This window comes from Vidua macroura, chromosome 2 (assembly GCF_024509145.1).
Source record: "Vidua macroura isolate BioBank_ID:100142 chromosome 2, ASM2450914v1, whole genome shotgun sequence".
Classification (NCBI taxonomy): Eukaryota; Metazoa; Chordata; class Aves; order Passeriformes; family Viduidae; genus Vidua; species Vidua macroura.
Genome location: NC_071572.1, coordinates 74683127 through 74705089, shown reverse-complemented (window position 1 = coordinate 74705089; position 21963 = coordinate 74683127). Strand labels below are relative to the sequence as shown.

The following is a 21963-nucleotide window of genomic DNA, read 5'->3' as shown; positions in this document are numbered from 1 at the left end:
ATCTTTGCAACACATTTCATGACTGTAATCTCTGAAAATACAAGTTAAATAAAAACATACAAGGAGTGGATACTTCCTGTCAGTTTCTGCAAAGAAGGCAAGGGAAAAAAACTGATGGAAGACTTAGCAGCTGGTAGCAAAGCTGACTGAAAGACTAAACCCGTTTTTGAAAGCCTAAACCAGCAGTAGCTTTCATTTCAGATTATTCCTTTGGTTCTTCTCAACACCTATTTTATTTAGTATTGAAAAACTGGCAGCTGAAAAAGCAGGCAGACTCGCCTTCTATTTTTGAGCACATAGAGAATGAGGTAAAAGCATTTAAGAGTGACAGTTTCTACATTTTTACAGTTTGGTCATGAGAAATATTCAGTTCTTTAACTACAGGTAACACTGTCACTGTTAAAGAAATCCATTTAAAATGAAAACGACGATGATTTCTTAATAAGAAACCATCCCAGTTTCTTATTCATACAGCACACTAAACATAGTACTTTGTAACTAATAGTGTATAGTTTTGAAGTGTTCTAGTGTGGCTTTTGATTGAGTGCCAATTTCTACCAAAATTCAGTTACCAACAAAAGGTGACTTAGTGTATAGAAACAGATTCTCTTCTGGCCTGACAAAAAGATGCATTAATTATCTATAGAAAGATGCTGAGTAAAGGGTACAAAAGCAATGCAGGTTAAAATGCATGACTTATTCGAAGTTTCTTTCTGTTTAAATGATGATGGAAGCTGATGATTTAAATATCTGTGACTTAAATCAATCTGCATTTACCTGACCCATTAGAGAAGCATTTTTGAGACCAGAGGTCACTTCCAAAGGTTCCTGATAGAAGTAGCAAAATATTCCTTTTCTACATCTGGGGAGAGCAGTGAGATCTTTCTCCAGCTGTCATTGCTCCAGTGCATGGCTGTTCATAGTTCTATGTTCAGAGTAGACAAAGCTGGATTTTGTCTCTGGAGTGCAGATCTGTGAGTCTTTTTTAACATACATTGTCCTGTGCTCTTGTTCTCATTTGATACTCAGTTTACAGGCTCTTTCAAACAGTTGAGCACACTGATCCTCATTCATTTCTCTCCTAAAGCAGATGGACAGACAAGAGTTGTGCCTCTTGCATGTGGCTGAACTGCCTTGAAAATACAAGGTAGATGTGAAGCCAGGGTGATACTAAGTCATACAAGAGCATGCTAATCCATGGGAGATGATGTTAGTTGCTGCTCCAAGGATCACTTTTTTTTCCTTGAATCCTGCAAATGCAAACAGTAAACTTAAAGAACAGGTGGTTTGAGAAAAAATGCTCTCATTCTGCACAGGAGTAGAGGGCTATTCACAATCTAGCACCGTTTTCTTTTTTTTTTTTTTATTGCCTTCCATTTTGTAGCTAAGAGGTGTTTTCAAGTGTTATCTAATTTCTACAGAAATGAGCTAGGAGCTCGTGAGGGCAAGGCACAGGGCTCAAGCCTCAGTCAGGTATGCATTGGGAGCAGCAAAGCAATCAATGTACAGGGTTGTGTATTCTTGTAGTGTGTCTGAGGTTAGAAAATAATTGGAGAAACATGTCAGTACATATGAAGACATACTGGAGTTAGATTGGTCTTTCCTGACTTCAGGGTCTTCCTGGATGGATTTCACAATGGCAACAATAACAGAAGGCCACTTTAGCTTCTCTTTGATGCATGTGGTAGAAGAGGTGGAGGCATATAGGAAGATAGGTGAGCAAGGGCTGCTGTTTTGGGTATTTCAGCTAAAGCAAAAGCTGTTTCAACTTGTGGAATGGGAAGTATTTTTTGAAAGCTTTTTGGATAGAGACTGGAAAGGTCAAAATCCCATAGCTGTCTCTCTGCTGGGAGATTATTTTAGTCAATGTGTTCATGTAACCCATATTTGTATTGAAATCTACAGCACAGCCTGCAGTTTAGGATTACCTATATTTGCCAGTCAGATGCCTTACGTGAGGTGAGTCAGTACTGAGATATCCTATAAGAAAATTACCCCAGAATGATTTTATCATGACAAGCATCACAATGCAGGCAGATTTCACTGCACAGATTTACAGTCAGCAACTGGAGCTTTATTATGAATTCTGTAGACCTGGTAAAGGAAACTCAAGATTCACATGCGATAACAGGATATCTTGACTCTGTAAGAAGGCAACCAGTCCCAGCAAATGTTAATGACACATCCCTCTGATATAAGTAGAACTGCTTTTTTCTGTTTTTTTAAATGCTGCCACTCTTACAGATATGGAGATGTTTATGTATTGCTTATGCTTTCACATGTGGCTCCTGGCAACTCTTCTTTCCGTCTTCTACCTTCCTGTGCTTGCCAAGATTGTGAACTCTTCCTGGGCTGCATAAACTATTAAAGTAGTGGCATGTGTGTGACAGACCTATCTCAGTGTGCCCTTGCAGGAAGAACAGGTTGCTTAGGCCCTTTTTGGTAGCTCTTACTGTTTAGTTCAAAATATAGCATCTCATGGTTTTTGGCTACAGAGAGGCCCAGTTCAGTTTCAGGTGAGTTCCTTCTGCTTTAGCCAAAATATAAACATGATGTAGAGCTGGTTTTCATGGGTTGACAGGAAACTCATGAAGTTTAACAAGGGAAGATGCAAAGTGGGCAGGAACAACCCCATGCACCACTATGTGCTGGGGCCACCTGGCTGGAAAGAAGCTTGGCAGAAAAGGACTTGGGAATTCTGGTGAATACCAGATTGAACAGGAGCCAGCAATGTGTCCTTGATGCAAAGAAGGCCAACACTGGGAGTGTTCCAACCAGGTCAAGGAAAGGTAACCTTTTGCCTTTATTCAGCACTGGTGAAGCCACAAAGCCCAAAGTTCTGGGCTTTGCAGTACCAGAGAGACATGGACATAATGGAATATCAAACGGCCACTAAGATGATGAAGTATCTCTCCTGTGAGGGAAGGCTGACTGAGCCAGGACTGTTCAGCCTGGAGAAGAGAGGGATCTAACTAATGTATGAAAATACTTGACAGGAAGGTGTAAAGAAAACCAAGCCAAGGTTTTTTCAGTGGTGACCTGTGACAGTACAAGAGGCAACGGGCAAAAAGTGAGCATCAGGAAACACTTACTTTACTGTGGGGGCAAACGAGTTGCCCAAAGAAGTTGTGGATTCTCTGTCATTGAAGGTATTCAATAGCCACCTGGACATGGTCCTGGGCAACTTATTCTAAGTGGCCCTGTTTGAGCAGTGGGGTTGGTCCAGATGACCTTCAGAGGTCCCTTCCAACCTCAACTGGTCTGTGATTCTGTGATTCATCTTTGTGCCATTTTGAGTATGTTGTCTGTGCATAATTGCAGATAATTCTCAGGTCTAAATATAGTAAATGAGCAGTCTCAGCACAACTCAAGGTCCCTCCAGACGGACTTTAATGCATAAAGACTGATGACTTAGCAAACCCATGTGGGAAAGGACATTCCAGGTATACCAGGCTTGAAAGGAAGACCAGAGACAAAATTGTGAGAAGCTGGAGATCAACAGACTTCTGACTTTGGAAGTTGCCATTTCTGGACAGCTGAATTGGTGCTATGCAAGTCAATCACTAAAAGCATAGAAGGTTATCTACCATAAGACATCAAATATTCAAACTGATGTTGACAGCTCCATCATCTGTTGTCATGCAGAGCTGTGTAAACAAACACATTTCCACATAGTGGGTGTTATGAATTGTCACCTTCCAGAGAATCCACTAGTCCTGTTACATGCACACTGAGGTATCCTGTGGCAGCCAGTAAAGACAAGTAAGCATACTTCCTTCACAGCAGTAAAGTCAGCTCTTCTGGGTAAAAGGCTAGCTGGTTTTGGAGAATGTGTACAGCCATGCATTCCCACTGGCTTCATAAAGAAGAAACATCATTCTGAGAAAAAATACACACCAGAGGGAAAATGGTGGTGGTGGGTTCAGGCTTAGAATCATTTCAGCCTGAAATGGTTTGGGTTTTTCTCAAGAAAAATGAAAAAAAAGTCATTTTGATGAAGAGTGTTCTCTTCTTTAAACTCACAAAGATATCCACATATGAATTTAGGAGCCTGTACTTCTATTTTCTCTATTTTAGACTTTTTAGACTTTTCATGGCTCCACAGGTCTCAGCCATCCACATGGCTTGCATGTGTCTGACCTTATAAAGCCAGCAAAACCATAATTAGTATTAAAGAATTTGCTTGGTAGAATGGTTTTCAATAGCTAGGCTTGAACATTAGTTTAGCCATGGAAATAATGGGCCAAAATACAGAAACATGAAATGGCACTGAGAAGAGGAGCATCAAGAAAATCCAGGGAGTGAAAGACTGCCACTCAGAAATTATTCTTAGTGAGGAGTGGTCCTTTGATTCCCAAGCTCATGAAGGTAATTGGCATAACTAAAAATAGGTATGGCTTACCTCTTGAGGCATTCTGTGCTCGAAGTTTGTAGACACTGCAAAAGTACCATACAAACAGGGGAAAAAAATATCACAAAAAAGTGCAATATGTGGGATAATAAGATGGAAATGTTGTTTGTATTTCATACTCTGTGTATTCTCTTTTTATTCCCAAGCTTTTCCCTGATTTATTCTGGTGCTTCAATTATTTGCTTTTCCTCTTAAGGATGTTTTAATTAGAGAAAGAAGATACCTCTGTAGGGTAGAAATAGAAACGTTATTTTCTAATCTTCCAGATGGGGAATCTTGTATTTCAGAAGTAATAGAAGGCTTTTGACTCACTTAAGTCACAGTGCTTACATGCAATAATCTTTGTTCTCATTAATGGCTAATTTATATATAGTATCCAGATTGATGGAAAAAATGAAAATATGGTTATGAGACTCCAAATGCAATTTATACTTCTTTTACACAAAATCTCATCCCATTAGAACTGAACTAGGTTTTACTTTTATCTTCATGAGTTGTGTTACTTGTAAGCATATAGAATACAGGTGATATACAGATACTTTCAATGATCCAAGTCATCATGCATTCTGAAGTGGGGTATGTTCCAATTCTAGTTCCACCTGATCCATGTTTGGCAATACAGCTTTGCAGTTTTATTCCACAACTTTTAAGACAACAAAACCTGTGTGTGTGAATGACCTCTGTATCTGCTTGTGGGCTGTGTAGGATGCTGTTACCCACGTGGTGTATATCCAAAATGAGCACCACTTCTCGCTGCCACGAGTCTTTTTCTGAAAGTGTGCATATTTATACAGGCAGCCCAGGATGATGAGACTTTAAAGTGCCTTAGGAAATACATAAAATTATAGTATAAGGAGATTCTAACCGTTTTGCCAACAGCAAGGGACTTGAATTGAGGTTTCCTGTGTAAGTTGCTGAAGCTTTCCATGCAGTGGAGTGAGACTTCTTACAGAAATTTTCTTATACCTTTGGGTTTAGTCCTTGAGTCAACTCCCACTTGAAAGCAATACTACCATAAATGTAGAAGTTAATCTTCAGGGAAGTTAGGCTTTTGCTGAGGAATAACCTGAAAATGTGAATTTCTCTTCATCATGGATAAAATTTTTGTAACCAGGTAGTTTCACTTAAAATATCTGTAACCAGATAGTTTCATTCAAATTTCATTATTAGAGTTTGAAAATATGAAGACATATTTGCCATTAGCAAGTGTGAATCTAGAATCCCATAGCTACAGAATATATGCATAGCTTGCCAACTAAGACATTTGACTTTGGTGAAAACTGAAGTAATGTAAAATTGCAGTTGCGCTTGTAAAGAGTAGCTATATGTAGTCTTCTGTTAGGTTCTTACCAATTAATTTTTCTTTCATAACAAAGTTAGATGACAAGAAGGGCAATGAATCCTCTGTTTGGAATAAATATATTTAAAATAGGGAGGTCATTCATTGTCTGTGACTGTATTTTGTTGGTTTTCTTCCTAGTGGTTAACCATTAAGTATTTCTGACACTAGAATAAGTGTCTGGTAGCTTGGTCTTAGAAACAGGCAAGTCAGAGATGGAGAGCATGGCCTAGGCTTACTAAAAGAACAGTCTACTCTGTACCTAAATTTTTTTTTCTTGATAAATTACTTACAGATGACCTGCAGAGATGGAAGGAAAAAGTGCTTAAGGGCAGTTAACTTGTGAATAAAGAATTAGAGGTAGGGAAATGGGAGGTAGTTTTAGGCCATATTTGAAGGATTTAATTCCTTCCATCTGTTAAGTTTCTTAGTCAAGCATGTGTCCAAACTGCAAACAAGTATCACCTGGGATAAGAAAAAAATCAAACCTAGTGCATTTAGAGATGACCTTTGGGGATAACTTTCACTGTATATCATGCCACTCAAAGTGGTTGTCTATTTTGGATATCTGCATAATGCAATGGATGAAATTCCATTAACAGTCTTATGTTTTTTTCAGTAGAACGTAATTTACATTTTAATGAATTCTGCAGGGACAGAAATAAAACTGAAGATGTGATTGGGTAGGAGATACAGATCTGTAAAGAAAGCCTGCAGAATGAACTCCGGCTTTACTAGATGCCAGAGAATCCACACATGAGCAAATTGTTCTGCATGCCCTCTAATAGGGCAAGCATTAACGGAGGTTAGTTCACAATGGATCAGAAAGCTGAGATGCCAATCATAAGTCACAAATCTGAGGGACTCCACATTTCATTACATCTTCTGTGGCAAAGTCATTTGCTTTTTATAGGCCACAGTCAAGTGAGTATAAGTTGTTGAGGACATATTTCCCTCCTGTAAACTAAAATGGATAAATCAGTCTGAGGAACTGGTGGAGTTTTTTTCTGCATGCGGAAAGACTCACACATAGGAACTATTATATTGATTCCTTGTTAGCACAAAATACTTGAGCCCTTAAGAGTACTCTCACTGCATCATACCCAGATGAAGCTTGTGGGCACAGGTTTTTGTTCCTTACAGAATTTGAATACTGCTTTACTTTTTCTGTGTGCATATGATGCAGTTACATAATGATTTTTTCAAATAGTGATGCTGCTGCTAGTATCTGTGTGTTGTTAGCCGTACTTGAGTAAAATGTGATCATGAAACTGGCTTTTATCTTTTGTTTCTGCTGTTTTGTACATTTATTTTGGCTTTCCCATATTTGAAAGCAGCAGAGTAGAGATAAGAGGCTGGGAGATGTCCTACATGATGTTGTGGCTGAAGTTTTTTTAATCTTATCCTGAAACATTTTTAATGAAGTGTGCCCTTTTTTATCTTCATTGATTGTTGAAAGGGTATTTTAAACTGCAGTCAGCTATGTTTTTAGTTAAAAGCACAAAGTAAAACAAAATAATTTTGAGTGCAAAGCTGTAGTCATGTGAGTATGAGTTACTGAGTATTTCCCTCAACATAATTAACACTCATTAATTTACTTGCTGCTGTTTCTGGTAGCAAGAAAGCATTCAGTACACTTTGTAACACTTGTCAACACAAAAGTTAGGGGAAATTGTTAAATGCTACTGCCACTGATATGGCAATCACCTGCTCTGTTGATTACTGAATTTTATTTGACTTGCAAAATAAAATGCATTTACTCCTCTCAGTTTGATTGGTGTAAAAACTCTGTACCTGTTCTGATCTGGAAATGGATATGGATATGAAAATGGATATGAACAGATCTGCGAGATCTGTCCATCCCACGGAACTGTCTTCTGTAGTTCCAGTTCCTCCCAGCTGTGACCACTGCAGTCTTGTCAGTGTGTTCACATGGAATGCTGTCAGAAAATCAGTGTTGGCTCACTGAAAGAGAGGGAAGGGTGAGCCAGCACCACTCTCACTTAGTCTTCCTTACTTCTGGTAGTATTTTTTTGTGAACCTTATCCAGCCCCAAAAATGAGAACATATGGTCTGAAGAGAATCTACAGAAACTAAATTATTTTATGTGTTACAGTGTAAATCAAGATCTGTAACACATAAAAGAATTTGGTTTCTGTAGGTTCTCTTCAGACCATATGTTCTCATTTTTGGGGCTGGATAAGGTTCATTTAAGATACTTTTTTAGATATTTTTGAAAATGTAAATTTTTGCTAGGGTCCAGCATTTTCCTGTACATTTATATTGTGATTGCTTTTGTTTTTGGGAAGACAAAAGTGGAAAGTGCAACTGGACTCCACTGGGAAGCAATTTTCTCTGCTTCACATCAGGTTTGGTTAGATTGTTATAAAGGCACAGACAATACAGAATGTCTGCCACCAGAAATATTTCATCCACTGGTCATATTAGCAGATTGAACAAGCTAAACTACCGATAAGCTTGTGACTCCTTGCACTCTTCCCTGGACATCAAGGACATCAGGTGTCCTTGTCATAGGTACTGCTTGCAGAACCCCCTCCCAGCAGTGTATGAAGTTATTTTGCTAGTTGTGAATCCTTAGGGCCTTAGATTTTTCTTTGCTAACCCAATTTTTCCTCAGTCTGGCTCCCTCCTCTGTGGAAAAAAGAGATACAGCTTATCTTCCACTTTGCATATGGCCTTATTTGTCCTCCTTATTTGTTCTAGTTGCTTTCCCTCACCTTTTCTAGGATGTTTACGTTTACCTCCTTCTAATTCTTTTGAAATCACTGCATCACAAACTCTGCTGTCTGTTTTGTTAGCAGTGCCTGTCAGAAGACTAAATAAATAAACACCATGAATACTCATTTGTATGGTACCGGAATTGCCAGAACTGTTTACATAAATACTTACAAATGGTTGCTAGACATCATTTTGTACCAGTCTAATTTTCCAGCATTTCAGATACCAAGATAACATCACAGCTCCTATCTGGCAACCGTGGCTTCTTTCCTAACTCTTTCCTAACTCTCAAGATTGTTTTATCATGGTACATGACAAAAAAATACCATAATAGTGATGAAGCAGCCCCATCTCTTTCTCACCCTGATAGTAGCCATGGAGGACCATGGAGGTTAATCAACACAGAGCAGGATCAAACCTACCCTCAGTACTCCTTTTACTAAACCATTCCAGCATCTGTTTCTCTGCAGGTTCCTTCTTCTTGTAATGAGTTCGGCATGAACATACTGTTAAAATATTCTAGATATGAATTGGAACATTTCCTTATTTTTCCTTGCTTCCACAATAAGTATTGCTCAGTCTTCTTTCAGACGAGTCAGTGAAAGCTTTTAAAATGTGTTTTCTTGGAAGTGATGCATGACTCAAAGACAGTTTGCAGCATGCATCTGTATTTTAGTGGTCTAATGCTACTGCCCCATGTTTGTTTCGGGATAGCAAAGGCATTTGTTAAATCTGTAGCTGGCTGAATTTTCTTACTGAATATTCATGTTTCTTCTTGAGCCAGTGTGATTGACTGTTCTTCATTTCCCTAAGACAGCTCTCTGGATGGGAGGGAAAAGTGAGATTCAGTTAACTGACAAGTCATCTGCCTACTGTGATGCTTCTCACTCTTCTCACTGTAGCACCTAGCTGCTCTCCTACCCCTTTTTATTTGTGTGATCTGGCCCCTTTATAATGTCAACCCTTGTTAGTCTCTCTGAAGAGAATTAGGCTCAGCCTTGTAGTATTTCCAGCAACCTGCAGGTGAAAAGTTTCACTTGCCTGAGGATTTTTACATCTTGGAAAGTAACGAGATAGAGATGATTCAGGCAATGGATGGATAACACATAAAATATTTTTAATTGAAGACCTCTTGATAGAGTATTTAACAATAAGTAGGAGGTGTTCCCAGTCCACTGGGAGATGTTATTTTCCAAGTAGTAGCTTCAAAATAGGACCTATTAATAGAAAGAGATAGGATAGCTTTAAATTATACCAAAGAAATAGTAAATCTGCACTGAATTAGTTTGAATACAATTTTTCTCTAGTTGATCTAATAGACTTACTGATTTTTTTTTCCTAATGAATGCTGAGCAAAACTGTTCATCCTATATTATCATTGCTATTTCCCTTTTATTTATAATTGTTATTTATTATCATTGCTATTACAAAATTCAACTTCACTTTCAAGAAGAGCAGACAGTGCAGAGGGCAAAGAACTTGTTTGCCTGCCTTCACTCCTGTTGTTTGTTTTATTTGAGTATTGCAGTGGTTGTTCTACTGACAGCTCAAGTATTACAAGGTTATTAGGAACTAGAAGCCATGCTACAATCTGATGAAATAAGTAAAATTGGAAGTCAATTTTACTCCTTTGTCAGTTGTCAGTGGTTCCAGATGTTGTGAATTAAAGAAGGGAGTGAATCCCCCAGAGTTTTGTGCTGTTCTAACATGCAAATTGACCCGAGAGTAAAATGCTTTTAGTCCAACAATTATCAGGCTTACTTCACACACACACAGTGAACTGGTTTACAAATAACTTCTGAAGATAGGTTTCTTCACACTGATCCCTTGAATCTTTTCTCAGATGTGCCTCCAACAGCTGAAAGAGAAGGATACAAGTGGATTTGCAGAATGTACTGTAAGCCCTTTTTGAGTAGATGGAGAATGAAGTGTTTGAGATGCACAGTGTTTTTGGTTGTGGCCTGTAGTACGTCTTCAAGAGAACATGTTAAGTCACAGTAACTTCTTTGGGGCTGGAGACATCCTCAGTTCTGTTACACAAATTTGGATGAGGATTGCTGACTGTTGCCTCACCACAAATCCTTCAAATATCTGTGGTTTTTTTGTGGGGTTGTTTTTTGTTTGTTTTTTTTGGTTTTTTTTTTTTTTTTCAGGGGGGCAGTTTCCTGCTGCTTTCATTTGGTATTAAGAGATATAGTAGAATTAAGCAGCTGTGGTTAAAATAAACAAAGCGGATAAAGCGGCTTCAGGAGAATTGGCTCAGGAAAAAGGAGACAGATTAGCAACATGTGACCAGCAGAGGTGCCTAGATTCCATAGAGTTATGCCAGTGGGTGCTAAGCACTGCAAATGTATATTTGATGGATTGACCAGATTCTGACTGAGCTCCTTGCTGGGCAGAAAGTGTCCATGAATAAGTAGTAGGGGCTTCCATCTCAGAAGAAAGTACTGCAGGTGCATGCCCCTGCATTTGAACAAATACAGAGCAAATGAATTTAGCGTATAGTTTTAAACAGCCACATAGTTCTGTTTTAAGAAGGCTTTAATGCAGTTGTTCAAAACCTAGAGCACTGAGGGAACTCAACTGATCATGATTACATTTGTTTTTCTCTCTACTCTCAATGGAATAAAATATGATTTCCTGTCTTCTCTGATGCATTTCCCCTGGGGCATTTGTATACTAGAATTTGGACTGTTTGTTACTCTGAAAACTATCTTGGTAAAACCGTCTCTTCCTGTTGACATCTATGAAAATTGTTGAAAAGTTTCCTTCTAGTTTTCAAAGCCTTGAGTGCTGATGAATCAAGTGGTTTTGGAAAGAGGTTTTAATAATGAGGCAAACCAAATTTGTAAGCCAAATCATGGTTGCTGACATGTACAAATCTTGTACTTTGTTTTGATTATTGAGGAATTAGTAATTGCAGTTAAGTATTCTTCAATTTTTTCTTAGAACTGGGAGAGCAAAATTCAGCTCTCTCTCTGTTCGGCAGGTCTGATGGGATGAAATATCAACACACATTTGTTTTTGCATTCAAACTCAGATCTGAATGTTTCTGTGGAGCAATGAATTCAGGAGATCTCTCTGTCTAGCTTGTTTTCAGATTGGATTTTCATTTCAAGCAAAATGAAATAGAAATAAATAGGAAAATAAAATAAATAAAGTGATTTTAAAATAATTGCAGATTTCCATTTTGTAATTAATGTTATTACATAGGGAAAGGCCCTAAACTTACATCCTCTGTCAAGCCACTTCAAAAAGAGGTGCATTAAGAGACAGCATTGTAATTTGCTGCCTGTTTTTAGTTTGAAATATGTAGATAGGGTCATTTGCAGGAATTAAAGAGAGACTGCATTTAATCCCCAAACTTTGCATTTCAGAAAGATATCTTTTCAGTTATGTGTGTTTAGGAATAGGGCTTAATGCTCAGAAGTGCTTTGTTAGGCTGATGAATTCTCATTCATTATGGTGAATTGCTTAGAGAATTTTTCAGCTCTTATCCCCATGCTTACTAATGAGAAAACGATTTAATGTGAAGATTATGTATAATGCTTTGTTACTATATTTTAAATGAGCTATTATTGTCAGTCTGTTATCAGGGACAGTGTAACTGCACATTCTAATCTATGCATAAGGTTAGTGTTTCCGTAGGAACCACAAGTCCTTTTTGAGCACTATGAATTATATAGCCTTTAAAAATTATACAGCCTTTATGAATTTTGTGTTAAATATCCTTCCAGTCAGGTCTCCTTTGTGGAGTGACTGCATAATTTCTTCTTCTATACTAGTTATTCTCTGGATTTTATATATGTTGTCTCTGTCTTTTTGAACTCTCTTTTGTCTTTGATGTTTTTCCATACAGCAAATGACTGGTTAGGGCCCTGCCAGTCCTTCTGATTTCAGGAGTTTTGGTATTTGATATATAATGCTTAATATTTTTTTCTAATACTAGTTTGGAAGTTCTGCCTCCATTCTCCTTCCTGCCCTCTGAGTTTAACTATCACTTAACCATGTTGTCCACATTTTAGTCCTTCATACATCATCTCTGAATCCTCTTCAAAAGGTCAGACTTTTTTGCCTACTGCACTTTGGGCGTTGTGACTTAGACACAAAAAGATCGTAATACTGACATTGGCACAACTAAATCTGACCTTTCACAGCTGCAGACAGAGAAAATTTTGTTGTTTTTTACTTTGTTGCCATTGGGCATGCCACTCAAAATAGCTGTGAAGTTCTGGATGAGCTACTGCAGTCCAAAGTAATGCTTTGTTTGTTTTGACACTTTGCTTTTTTTGCATCAGTTTTTCCCAAATAATTTTGCAGGAAGTCTGTATTTGGGAATCTCATTCTACAGGTTATGTTCCTTTAAATTAATGCTTTATTTCCTTTCTATTGCTACATTTCTCCACACTTAGATTTAAATACTGACAATATATCACATAGAAATTTCATTAATGAAATGTTTATCCCCAAATTATTAATGGCAATCATTAGAAAATCAGGGCTGTGCTTGTCTTGGACACAAGCTGTGAATTATTGAGTGGGTTTATTCCTTACCTGTTCAGGCAGACACTGAGTACTGGGGGAGGGAAAAAAGGGGTGGGTATGTGTGCATAGTGGAGAATCACCTGGAATATAGCTATTAATTGATATCTGAGAGCTTGTCTCCTAACAGAATAATGGAAGAGGTAGGAAGGTTGAGATCATATCATCTGCTGTCCCTTGCATGAGCAGAGCCATTTAGAACAGAGACAGTAGAAACTCTCTAGTCTAAGACAGACTGTAGAATATCTAGTCAGGTTTGGAATATCTCCACAGATGGAAGGTCCTAGCCTCTCTGGAAACATTACTTCAGTGTTTGGTACCCCTTGCAGGTCTTGCATTGAATTTTATGCCTTAATTTGTGGTCATCTTGTCCTGTCACTGAGCTCTGCTAAGAGGAGAGCAGCTCCTTGTTCTTCAGTGCCTTTTATCAGGTATTTATACAGATCAACAAGACCCCCCTGAGCCTCCTCTTCTTGAGGACAAACAGTCACAGCCCTTCCCTTCCCTTCCCTTCCCTTCCCAGAACTTCCCAGAACTTCCCAGAACTTCCCTTCCCTTCCCTTCCCAGAACTTCCCTTCCCTTCCCAGAACTTCCCTTCCCTTCCCAGAACTTCCCTTCCCAGAACTTCCCTTCCCTTCCCAGAACTTCCCTTCCCAGAACTTCCCTTCCCTTCCCGGTGTTCACCAATGTCTGTCTTGTACTGGGGAGCCCAAAACTGGACATGACATTCCAGTTGTGCTGGATTCACTGATGTTGAGTAGGGGGAAAGGACAGCACTCAAAACTGCCAGACACATTCTTTCTAGTGCAGCCCTGGGTGCTGTAGGCCTTCTTTGCTTTGAGGTTGCATTGCTGCCTTCTGATCAGCTTGTTGTCCCCCAGGACTCCAGGCTCTCCACTGGAGAGCTGCTTCCCAGCCTCTCAGCCCTCGGTATGTTCTGGTGCACAAGGTCATTCCTCCCCAGGTGCAGGACTCTGCATTCCACCTTGTTGAACTTCCTCAGATGTCCTCTCTGCCTGATTCTTCATCCAGTCCAGGTCTTTATGAGGTGCAGCTCTGCCATCTGCTGTGTCAGCTACCTGAGTTTATCTAAAAACTTGCTGAGGGAACACTGTCCCATCATCCAGGTCATTAATGAAGAGGTTAAACAGCATTGGCCCAATAGGCGGGGTCTGTAACCCTTGGGTGCATCTCAGCATGTCTATGTTCATCATCCTTTTGTTCCCCTTCAACCTTCTTGAAGTCTTCCCCCACTTCAAACATGTCAGGGCTTGTTCTGCAGTCTGATAAAGTGGAGGACAACAAACAGCCTTTTACTGTTGTTTATATTTACATTTGAATTACTTATTCCATTAGCTCTTAGTAAAGAATGTTCTGTCCATTTTAGAACTGTGTTCAGCAAATCACAGAGCGGCAGCATTTGTTAAATATAAACAAAATGGCAACTCCCTGCCATAAAATGTACCAGCATTGGAGACACGCACACAAGTGTGCTGATTCCCCAGCATGGCAAGAGAGCTCTCCCCATAGGGTTTCCACAGGAAAGAGATTTCATGTGTTCATTAGAAATGACATGGTTTTGTATTTTTCACAAATTAGGAAGAACATGGTAGCTGAGGAAATTATAAAATCATAGAAATGTTGCTTGACAGGAATCTCTTCAAGTCATACCAAGTGGTGCTGCTGCTAGTGCTAACTCAGGTCAACCATGACTGCCTGTAGCAAAGCGTTGAAAACCTCTGTGACTGGAGATTTTGACACCTTTTTGGTAACTTCTACCAGTGCTGTACTAATTTCTCAGTGAAGGTTTTTCCTAAAGTGTAATCTGAAGTACCTGAGCTGCCCTTCAACTAAATAAAGAGAAGTTTTAGCTGTCCTTGACAAACCAAGCAAACCCAGGTCTTAAAACTTCCTTTTACAGAACACTTCCTTTATTGAGGACTCCAGAGTGATCAGGGAAGAACATCCAGGCCAAAGCTTAAGGCTTCTGGGTGCATATTTACACATTTCAAAACCACAGACTGATAAAAGTGTCAGAATTTAATATCCTCAGGATAGCTCTCCCTCTGCTTGCCCCACAGAAGATCACAGTCTCTGATCCCTCACTTGAGTTTGTCAGGACTGTCCCAGGAGTGTTGCTTGGGGGAATGACTCTAGGAAGATAATAAAGGCTTTCTCTGGCACATGGATTAAGGAAACTCAGCATTTGCACAAATTCTAGTTCTGAACCTTCTATTACACACAGGCTGTCAGTACAGCTGTGACAGAACTAGACTCAAAGAAGACATCAAAATTATTCCCTTCTCTTCCATCAATGCTCAGTTCATAGGAGTGTTGTAGAGGAGTTGAAATCTGCAACATTGCTATGGCAGCAGCACTAAGTAGGTTTTGTTTGAGTATGTTCACTTATTTCCATACTCTAATTTTCTAGTGCATGGCTGAAGAACTTCTCATGTTTTGGAGTCCTTGCAGTACTTTAGATCGTATTTAGAAGATGATCTTGCTTTGCAAGAGACCTCTGAGATTGTCAGCTGTTAAATCCCAGTTTTGATTAATCCTGTGGATTATCTAGACAGTGCAGGAAAATTTTATCTAATCTTACCTGAAAATCTCCTTTAAGCACCAGCCCTTTCCAGAGATGGTTGAACCACCCAAATCCAGAGTTGGCAATTGGCATCCAAAAACTTAATTTGCAGAAAGCCTGTATCTATTCTGGAGTGTGTTTTGAAGCAGTGGAAACCATGTAGTTCTCATCCCTGCCTTCTTCCAGAACAGTTATTCTGATCTGTAATACATTAAGATAACATAAATGAAGGAGAGGGGAAAATACTCAAAACCCACCCACCAAAACACACAAAAACCCCCAAACCCCAGGATCAGAATGAGAAGATTTTGCTGCTTCATAAGGGCCATTGTCTTCCTTATCTCATCTGCACACTGATTGGTCTGAGACTCAGAGAAATAATGGAAAATCTCTCTGTCTTGAAAAGAAGACCTGATATAGGTCACCTTTATTTTGTGGAATTTACCAAACAGAAGGATAATATTACCAGCAGCTTTTCCAAAGTGTTGCAGACCCCAACAAAGGGGAGGGTTTTAAGAGCCACGTGGACACTGAAAAACTTTTCTGTGCTAGGCTATGGTGGTGCATTCTGCTTGTCCTCATGGCTTCTTCATACTTGTCTTTTTGGTGCAGGTGATCTTCCTGTTGACTTTTTGTTTCAACAAAAGTCTGTCAAAATCTAATTCAGAGTGTCTTTTTGTCACTGCAGTTGTCCTGAAATCAGTTCCCAGCTCTGACACTTTTTTTTTGCAGTCATGCTGTCAGTATTTCCTTGTAACAAACCTCCTGTGCTTTTTGCCATTTTATGGGGCCATATATAAGCTGTAGCGTGTATTTTCATTGTATCATTTTTGCTTCAGGCAAGATCTCCTGTTTTAACACAGCACAGAGGAAGGTGGGGAGCTTTCTGTTCACTGTAACTCAGCCACAGATGGCCATGGGCATGTTATTCAAGGTGGAGTACAAACTGAGACCCTTACTTCTTTTTGTCCCTCATGGTTGTCTCTCATTATTTGGTTTCTAAATGTCTTTGTTCTTTTCCAAGTGTGTTAAGAGCTCTCGTGGTGTTTAAGCAGCACTAGAAGGTCTGATGTCAAGAGGAAACTCCTTGTCTCACACATACCTGTTTGTGCAGCTTTTCCATCACACATCCTTTGCATGGGATGGAATAACTGCAAAAGTCAACAAGAATATGGCCTCATCCCTTTTCCTCTTGGCAGTGCCTTCCTTATCAGTTTCCTTTTTCTGATGCTGTTCGGTGATTTCAAGGGCAAGTCTATCAATATTATTCAATTAATAAACATTACCAGAATGGCATATCCTACCCCTTCTTTACCCCAGCTTGTTCCCACTTGGCAGTTTTGCTGGATTCTGCACACATTATCTTACTCTGAGAAGCAAAAAATGTCATTATTTGTGTACATGCTAAGAAACCACAAATGCTATTACCAGTATCAAAAATTATCTAGCCCTTACTGACAATTGTGGGTACAATGATTGATTCTTGTAATCACCTGTGGTGTAATTGATCAATTTACTTCTCAGTTGTGTGAAGCAAAATGTACTGCAAATGCTTGCTAATATTCCCCTTGTTCCTATTATTGGAAAGTACTGAGATACAGGCTATTGGGTTTTCTGACTGACCTCTAGAGTTGTGAACATTTCATTCACATCCTGTCTAATAATTCCTCCCAGGCTAGATAATCCTGTGCACAATCTCCTTCTGTACAATATGTCAGTCTTGGCATACATCTGACCATCTGTGTTGTCCTTTCCTGGGTCTTGTAAACTCTTCCTGTATCTTTTTTATGGTTAAAGCAGCTAAACCTGGATATGGTGCTCTGTTGTGAAAGTTTGTATTTTTGTATTAGTTCACGTAATGCTCAAAAATGAGGAATAAAATAAATGAGCTCCTACCCCATTCTGGTGATAGCACTTGTCAGGGAAAAGCATGTTTTGAGGTTTATTTCTCTCTAAGTTTATCTGGAGCTCTAATTTCCCTCAAAGCATTTGAGACTCTTAATGTTTCCTAGAATGCTTTACGTTTTCTGGACACAGTGATGAAGACAGATAGACACTGAAGTATTGAAGAGAATTCAAGGTGTGGGAGAACCTGTGAGGAACGTTGGTGTTCCTTTTGCTTTTAAGCTCAAAATATGTGTACTATAGCTTGGATAAATTGCCTTATAAGTAAAAGTGACTGACTTTATGATAGTGTTCTGCACTGACATAAACAGCAGGGGAAGGAAAGATTTGATGGTTGCCTAGAGGATGATGTTTTCTAATAATGAGAGGGAAACGAGCCAACATTTTTTGAGAAGAAAAATCCAGTGAAATTTATTACTCTGTTGAACCATTTCTCTGGGGAAGGAATGTCAGTGCCATCACTCTCACCCAATTAAATACCAAGCAGCATATATTATTTAATTATATGGTGAAAAAGGAATTAATAAGATGACTTGATATATTCTTGCTGCTTTCACACTCCAGGATTCAGTTGTTCCTAACAGAAAGAGGTGGGTCCTGTGAGAATAAATAGTTGTCAGAGCATTTTTGTAGTGTTCCTGTTGTATAAAAAATGAGACTGGTATAGAATAAAGTGTCAGCGAAAGGTATTTTATTGCTAGAATCCTAGCCAGCTTTGGTTGGTATGGTTGTATGCAATTAAGTCCCATGTCAGTGGAATTATTTGGGATTTTTTAAAGAAGCACGAGTGAAAAAAGCATTTGTCATGGGACATAAAGTTTAAAGTATAAATTTTAGCTTCATAGTACTGCTATGCAGTAGAATGGCAGAGAGGAAAACAGAGAAGAAAGCACAAAAATCGAGGAGCTGTGACGAGAAGAAATATGAAATTTGTCTTAAACTTTTAGTGCTATTTGGTATGGGATGCCACCTTGTGGAAGTTTTTAGGTTGTCACGTCTTTTATCAAATCTCTTTCTGACTTTTTACTCTTCAGGCACTAGAGAACCCCAATCGCATAGATCAGCCTTTAACAGCCACTCCATCACCTGATGTTTTATGTAATCTGAACTTTCAGTGTTACTCTACCTTCCCTCATTTAAGCAATTAGGTGCTTCTAACTTTTTCTAAGTAAACATAAACATGAACCTTCTGGAGTAATCTCCTACCCACCTTTCTCTTCTAGACCAAATCTCTTTCAAGGATTGTGCTGCAGCATTTTTTCAAATGGTAAAGAGATGCTGACTAGGGCTTCTTTCTTCTATCTCTTTTGCTATGATCTCATAATTGATGTTGGATTCTGAGGTGTCATTCTTTATGGGCTAAGCTTTGTATTAATCTACTTGTCCTTCCTCTGTAAGCCTTTTCCCCTAATCTTGCTCTTAACCACCACCTTGTTTATCTGCAATGATCTATTGCTTTTGGCCTAATGATTCCAGAATTCATTGCACTCTTTCAAAACACTTGAGCTAAGACAGTGATTTCTGAACTTAATAGACTATGAAAGTCCAAGGAACACATTTGTGAATGACCTTTAAAGTGTGAATTCAGGATCTGATGGAAAGTTACACTGAACAATTAATTTTGTCTTTGGTAGAAATTTCTTTGGAAACATTTACAGTCTCATCCATGGGGTGTCATGAAGTCATTGATTAAAGTGCCATCAGCTAATGGCAATGGCAGCCCTGGCAGCTTAGAAATGCCATTTAATACTTTAAATGAATGTTGTGTGGTGAGAGCTGTTCCTGACCTCCTGAACCATTAAGCTCTCAGCCCCTGCCTGCAGTTCTCATCTAACGGTAGAAAAAGCTGAACCACAGGGTGGATTCCTGAGTGAGCTTGAGGCACCAAAACTGCAGCCATTCAAGGACAGAGTAGATGAAATTTAAAGCAGGAGCAATAGGGTGGCTGATTCCATGAGCTGCAGACAATTTAAACCTGTGGCCATGTCCACTGGGTCATGCAGCAGAATATGACCAGGAGGCTTATGTTTTGCATCCGCCCACAGCTCTTTACTACTCCAAGTTCACACTGACCTTGCTGACATACCATGAGAGGCAATGAGAAATCAATGCAAGCTTATTAAGTGGAGAGGACGAATTTGAGGGAAGAGATGAAAGTCCTCTCCTGACACATGCATGTGTATATTTTGTACCAGTCTTTCCATAGGGATAGCAGGTGTTTGACTTTTTCCCACTACACACACTCCTGTTGCAGCTGTATCCAGCTCTGTTATAGGACACACATTTATCCATACCTGGTGATGCAAAGCTCCCCAACCACTCGGTGGTGTTACTGTGTGTTGAGTTTTGGAAGAGGTGCTTCCCAGTCTCCTTACAAGAATCCTGAATGTTTCCTCTGTGTTACCCAATGTATGTGTTACTCTGCTTCCCTTGGGAATGCCTGTGAGCATCTTGCATAAGGCTTGAGCTTGCTTTAGATAATGTACTTAGAAATCTGATTTTGGTGACATTTTCTGATCCCTGGCTATGAACACTAAAGCTATGAGAACTCGTACTAAAACCCAACCTTGCTACTGTGACTGGCATTGTATGACAAATATTTACTGAAATCATTCTCCTGATTGTAAATGTCTTCAGGACTTCCTTGCCTTCTGTAGGATGAGGCAATATGGACCTGAATACTCTGAGACATTGCAGATGACTGCACAAATAAGTCCAATAGAGCATTCTTTCAAATAATATTTTTTTTATTTTCATAGAGAAAAATTGCATTGGGTTGCTGTTGGGACATCAATGGGGAGCCATTTCATGTGCTAAGTCTCTCAGAAGAGAATTCTGCCATCCAGTGGCTTTTAAACAGAATTATAAGTACAGGTGACATGACCAAGTCTAAGTAAGAATATTTCATTTCACTTTGTTTCAGCATCAAGCCACTGAGAGCATTACTTCAGAACACTTACCTGAGAAGTTGCTTGGGAAATTTTTTCTTTTCAGAGTTTCAGGGGAAGGAGACAGTGACATTTCTGTTAACAGTGAAACCTTTCTTTTGTTTGTCTCTTTGCAGTTATGTGGCTGTGGTCTGCTGGGTGTGGGCATCTGGCTGTCAGTGTCACAAGGGAACTTCGCCACATTTTCTCCCAGCTTTCCATCACTTTCAGCTGCCAACCTAGTCATTGCCATTGGCACAGTGATCATGGTGACCGGCTTCCTGGGCTGCCTAGGTGCTATCAAGGAAAACAAGTGCCTCCTGTTGAGCGTAAGACATCAATATTCCTTTTCACTAAGAAACAGTGGCTGTTACCTTGTTATTATTTTATTTGAATGACCTGTGCAAAATAGTCTTGTGGCCCACTGTGACATTGCCCTTGGCTTTCAGTCTTCTGTAGGCTTGCAGTATGACATCCCACAGCTTTGGTCACAGTGATATCAATGGTGTATTAGCAAATGTGTCCTTGTTACTATGTGCCCTAATGTGTTAGGTAGCAAAGCAAATTGGTATCAGTTACTCCTGAATGGTTAAGCATGAACTGTAGTATCAACCTGGATAGCCCTTCTGGAAATGTCTTTTGGAAGGATTGACTGAAAAAATTTTAGGCACAGAGCTGCTCAAAGCCTCTCATGGCTATTTTCTACATTGTCCTTATTTAAGGCCTTTGTCAGAGGATGGTGGAAACCATCTGAGCCAAAGTTAAGAAGTCAAGGTTTCTGCCAAACCTTCTTAATAAAAAATAAATAGTCTGACCCTTGAAATTCTCTGACCAGCACTGAAGCACAGAGGTTGGGAACCCATCTGAGAAAACACAATGTGGATCTTCTTGCATAAACCCAGGAGGTTTCATCATTAGCTTCCATGATTAATGAAGGGAGGTTATAGAGGGGAATATATAATACCTCCCCCCCCAGTATAAATATCCCCCTCCAAAAAAATGCTGGGGAGAGGAGAACCCCCCTAAAAGGAGAGAGGTATTGTAGCAGAAGGTGGGAGGAGGGCTTTCAAGGTAGACAGGTTCCAATTCAGTCACAGCTTACAAATCCAGACGCTGTGACATTAAGGAGTATATTTTCCTTGTGCAAATCTCTCACTTGTATGACGCTGGGGAATATCTGGGCAGAATTAAACCACCTCAGAGAATTAAAATGGAGGCAAAATGTGCACCTACTTTTTTGCTATCTGATTGCTTGGTTTTGTGTATTGTACAGCTAGGAAAACAAAGCAAATAGTATTGAAGTCCATGTGATTCATCCACACTAACTGCCATACTAGCTTAATTTTTGAAAAAGATTTTATATTCTTGTGAGGTTCTGCAAAAGTCATTTTATACTATCATGACTGTCGTGCATTTCCAATTGAAGAACTAGCTGTGCTCTATACTGCTTCTTCCCCAGTGTCTGGGGATCAGGTGCCATGCCTGTCTGGAGTCCGCTAGGGCATAAAGGCATGA

The 21963-nt window shown here is 39.4% G+C and overlaps 1 protein-coding gene across 1 annotated transcript in view; it reads left to right on the top strand.

Annotated features, from left to right (window-relative positions):
• Nucleotides 1-21963, top strand: part of TSPAN9 (tetraspanin 9) — a 92419-nt gene that overhangs the window by 62418 nt on the left and 8038 nt on the right. Inside the window, 1 exon segment of the mRNA XM_053970694.1 lies at nucleotides 20586-20777. Coding sequence (XP_053826669.1) covers nucleotides 20586-20777 — 192 coding nt within the window.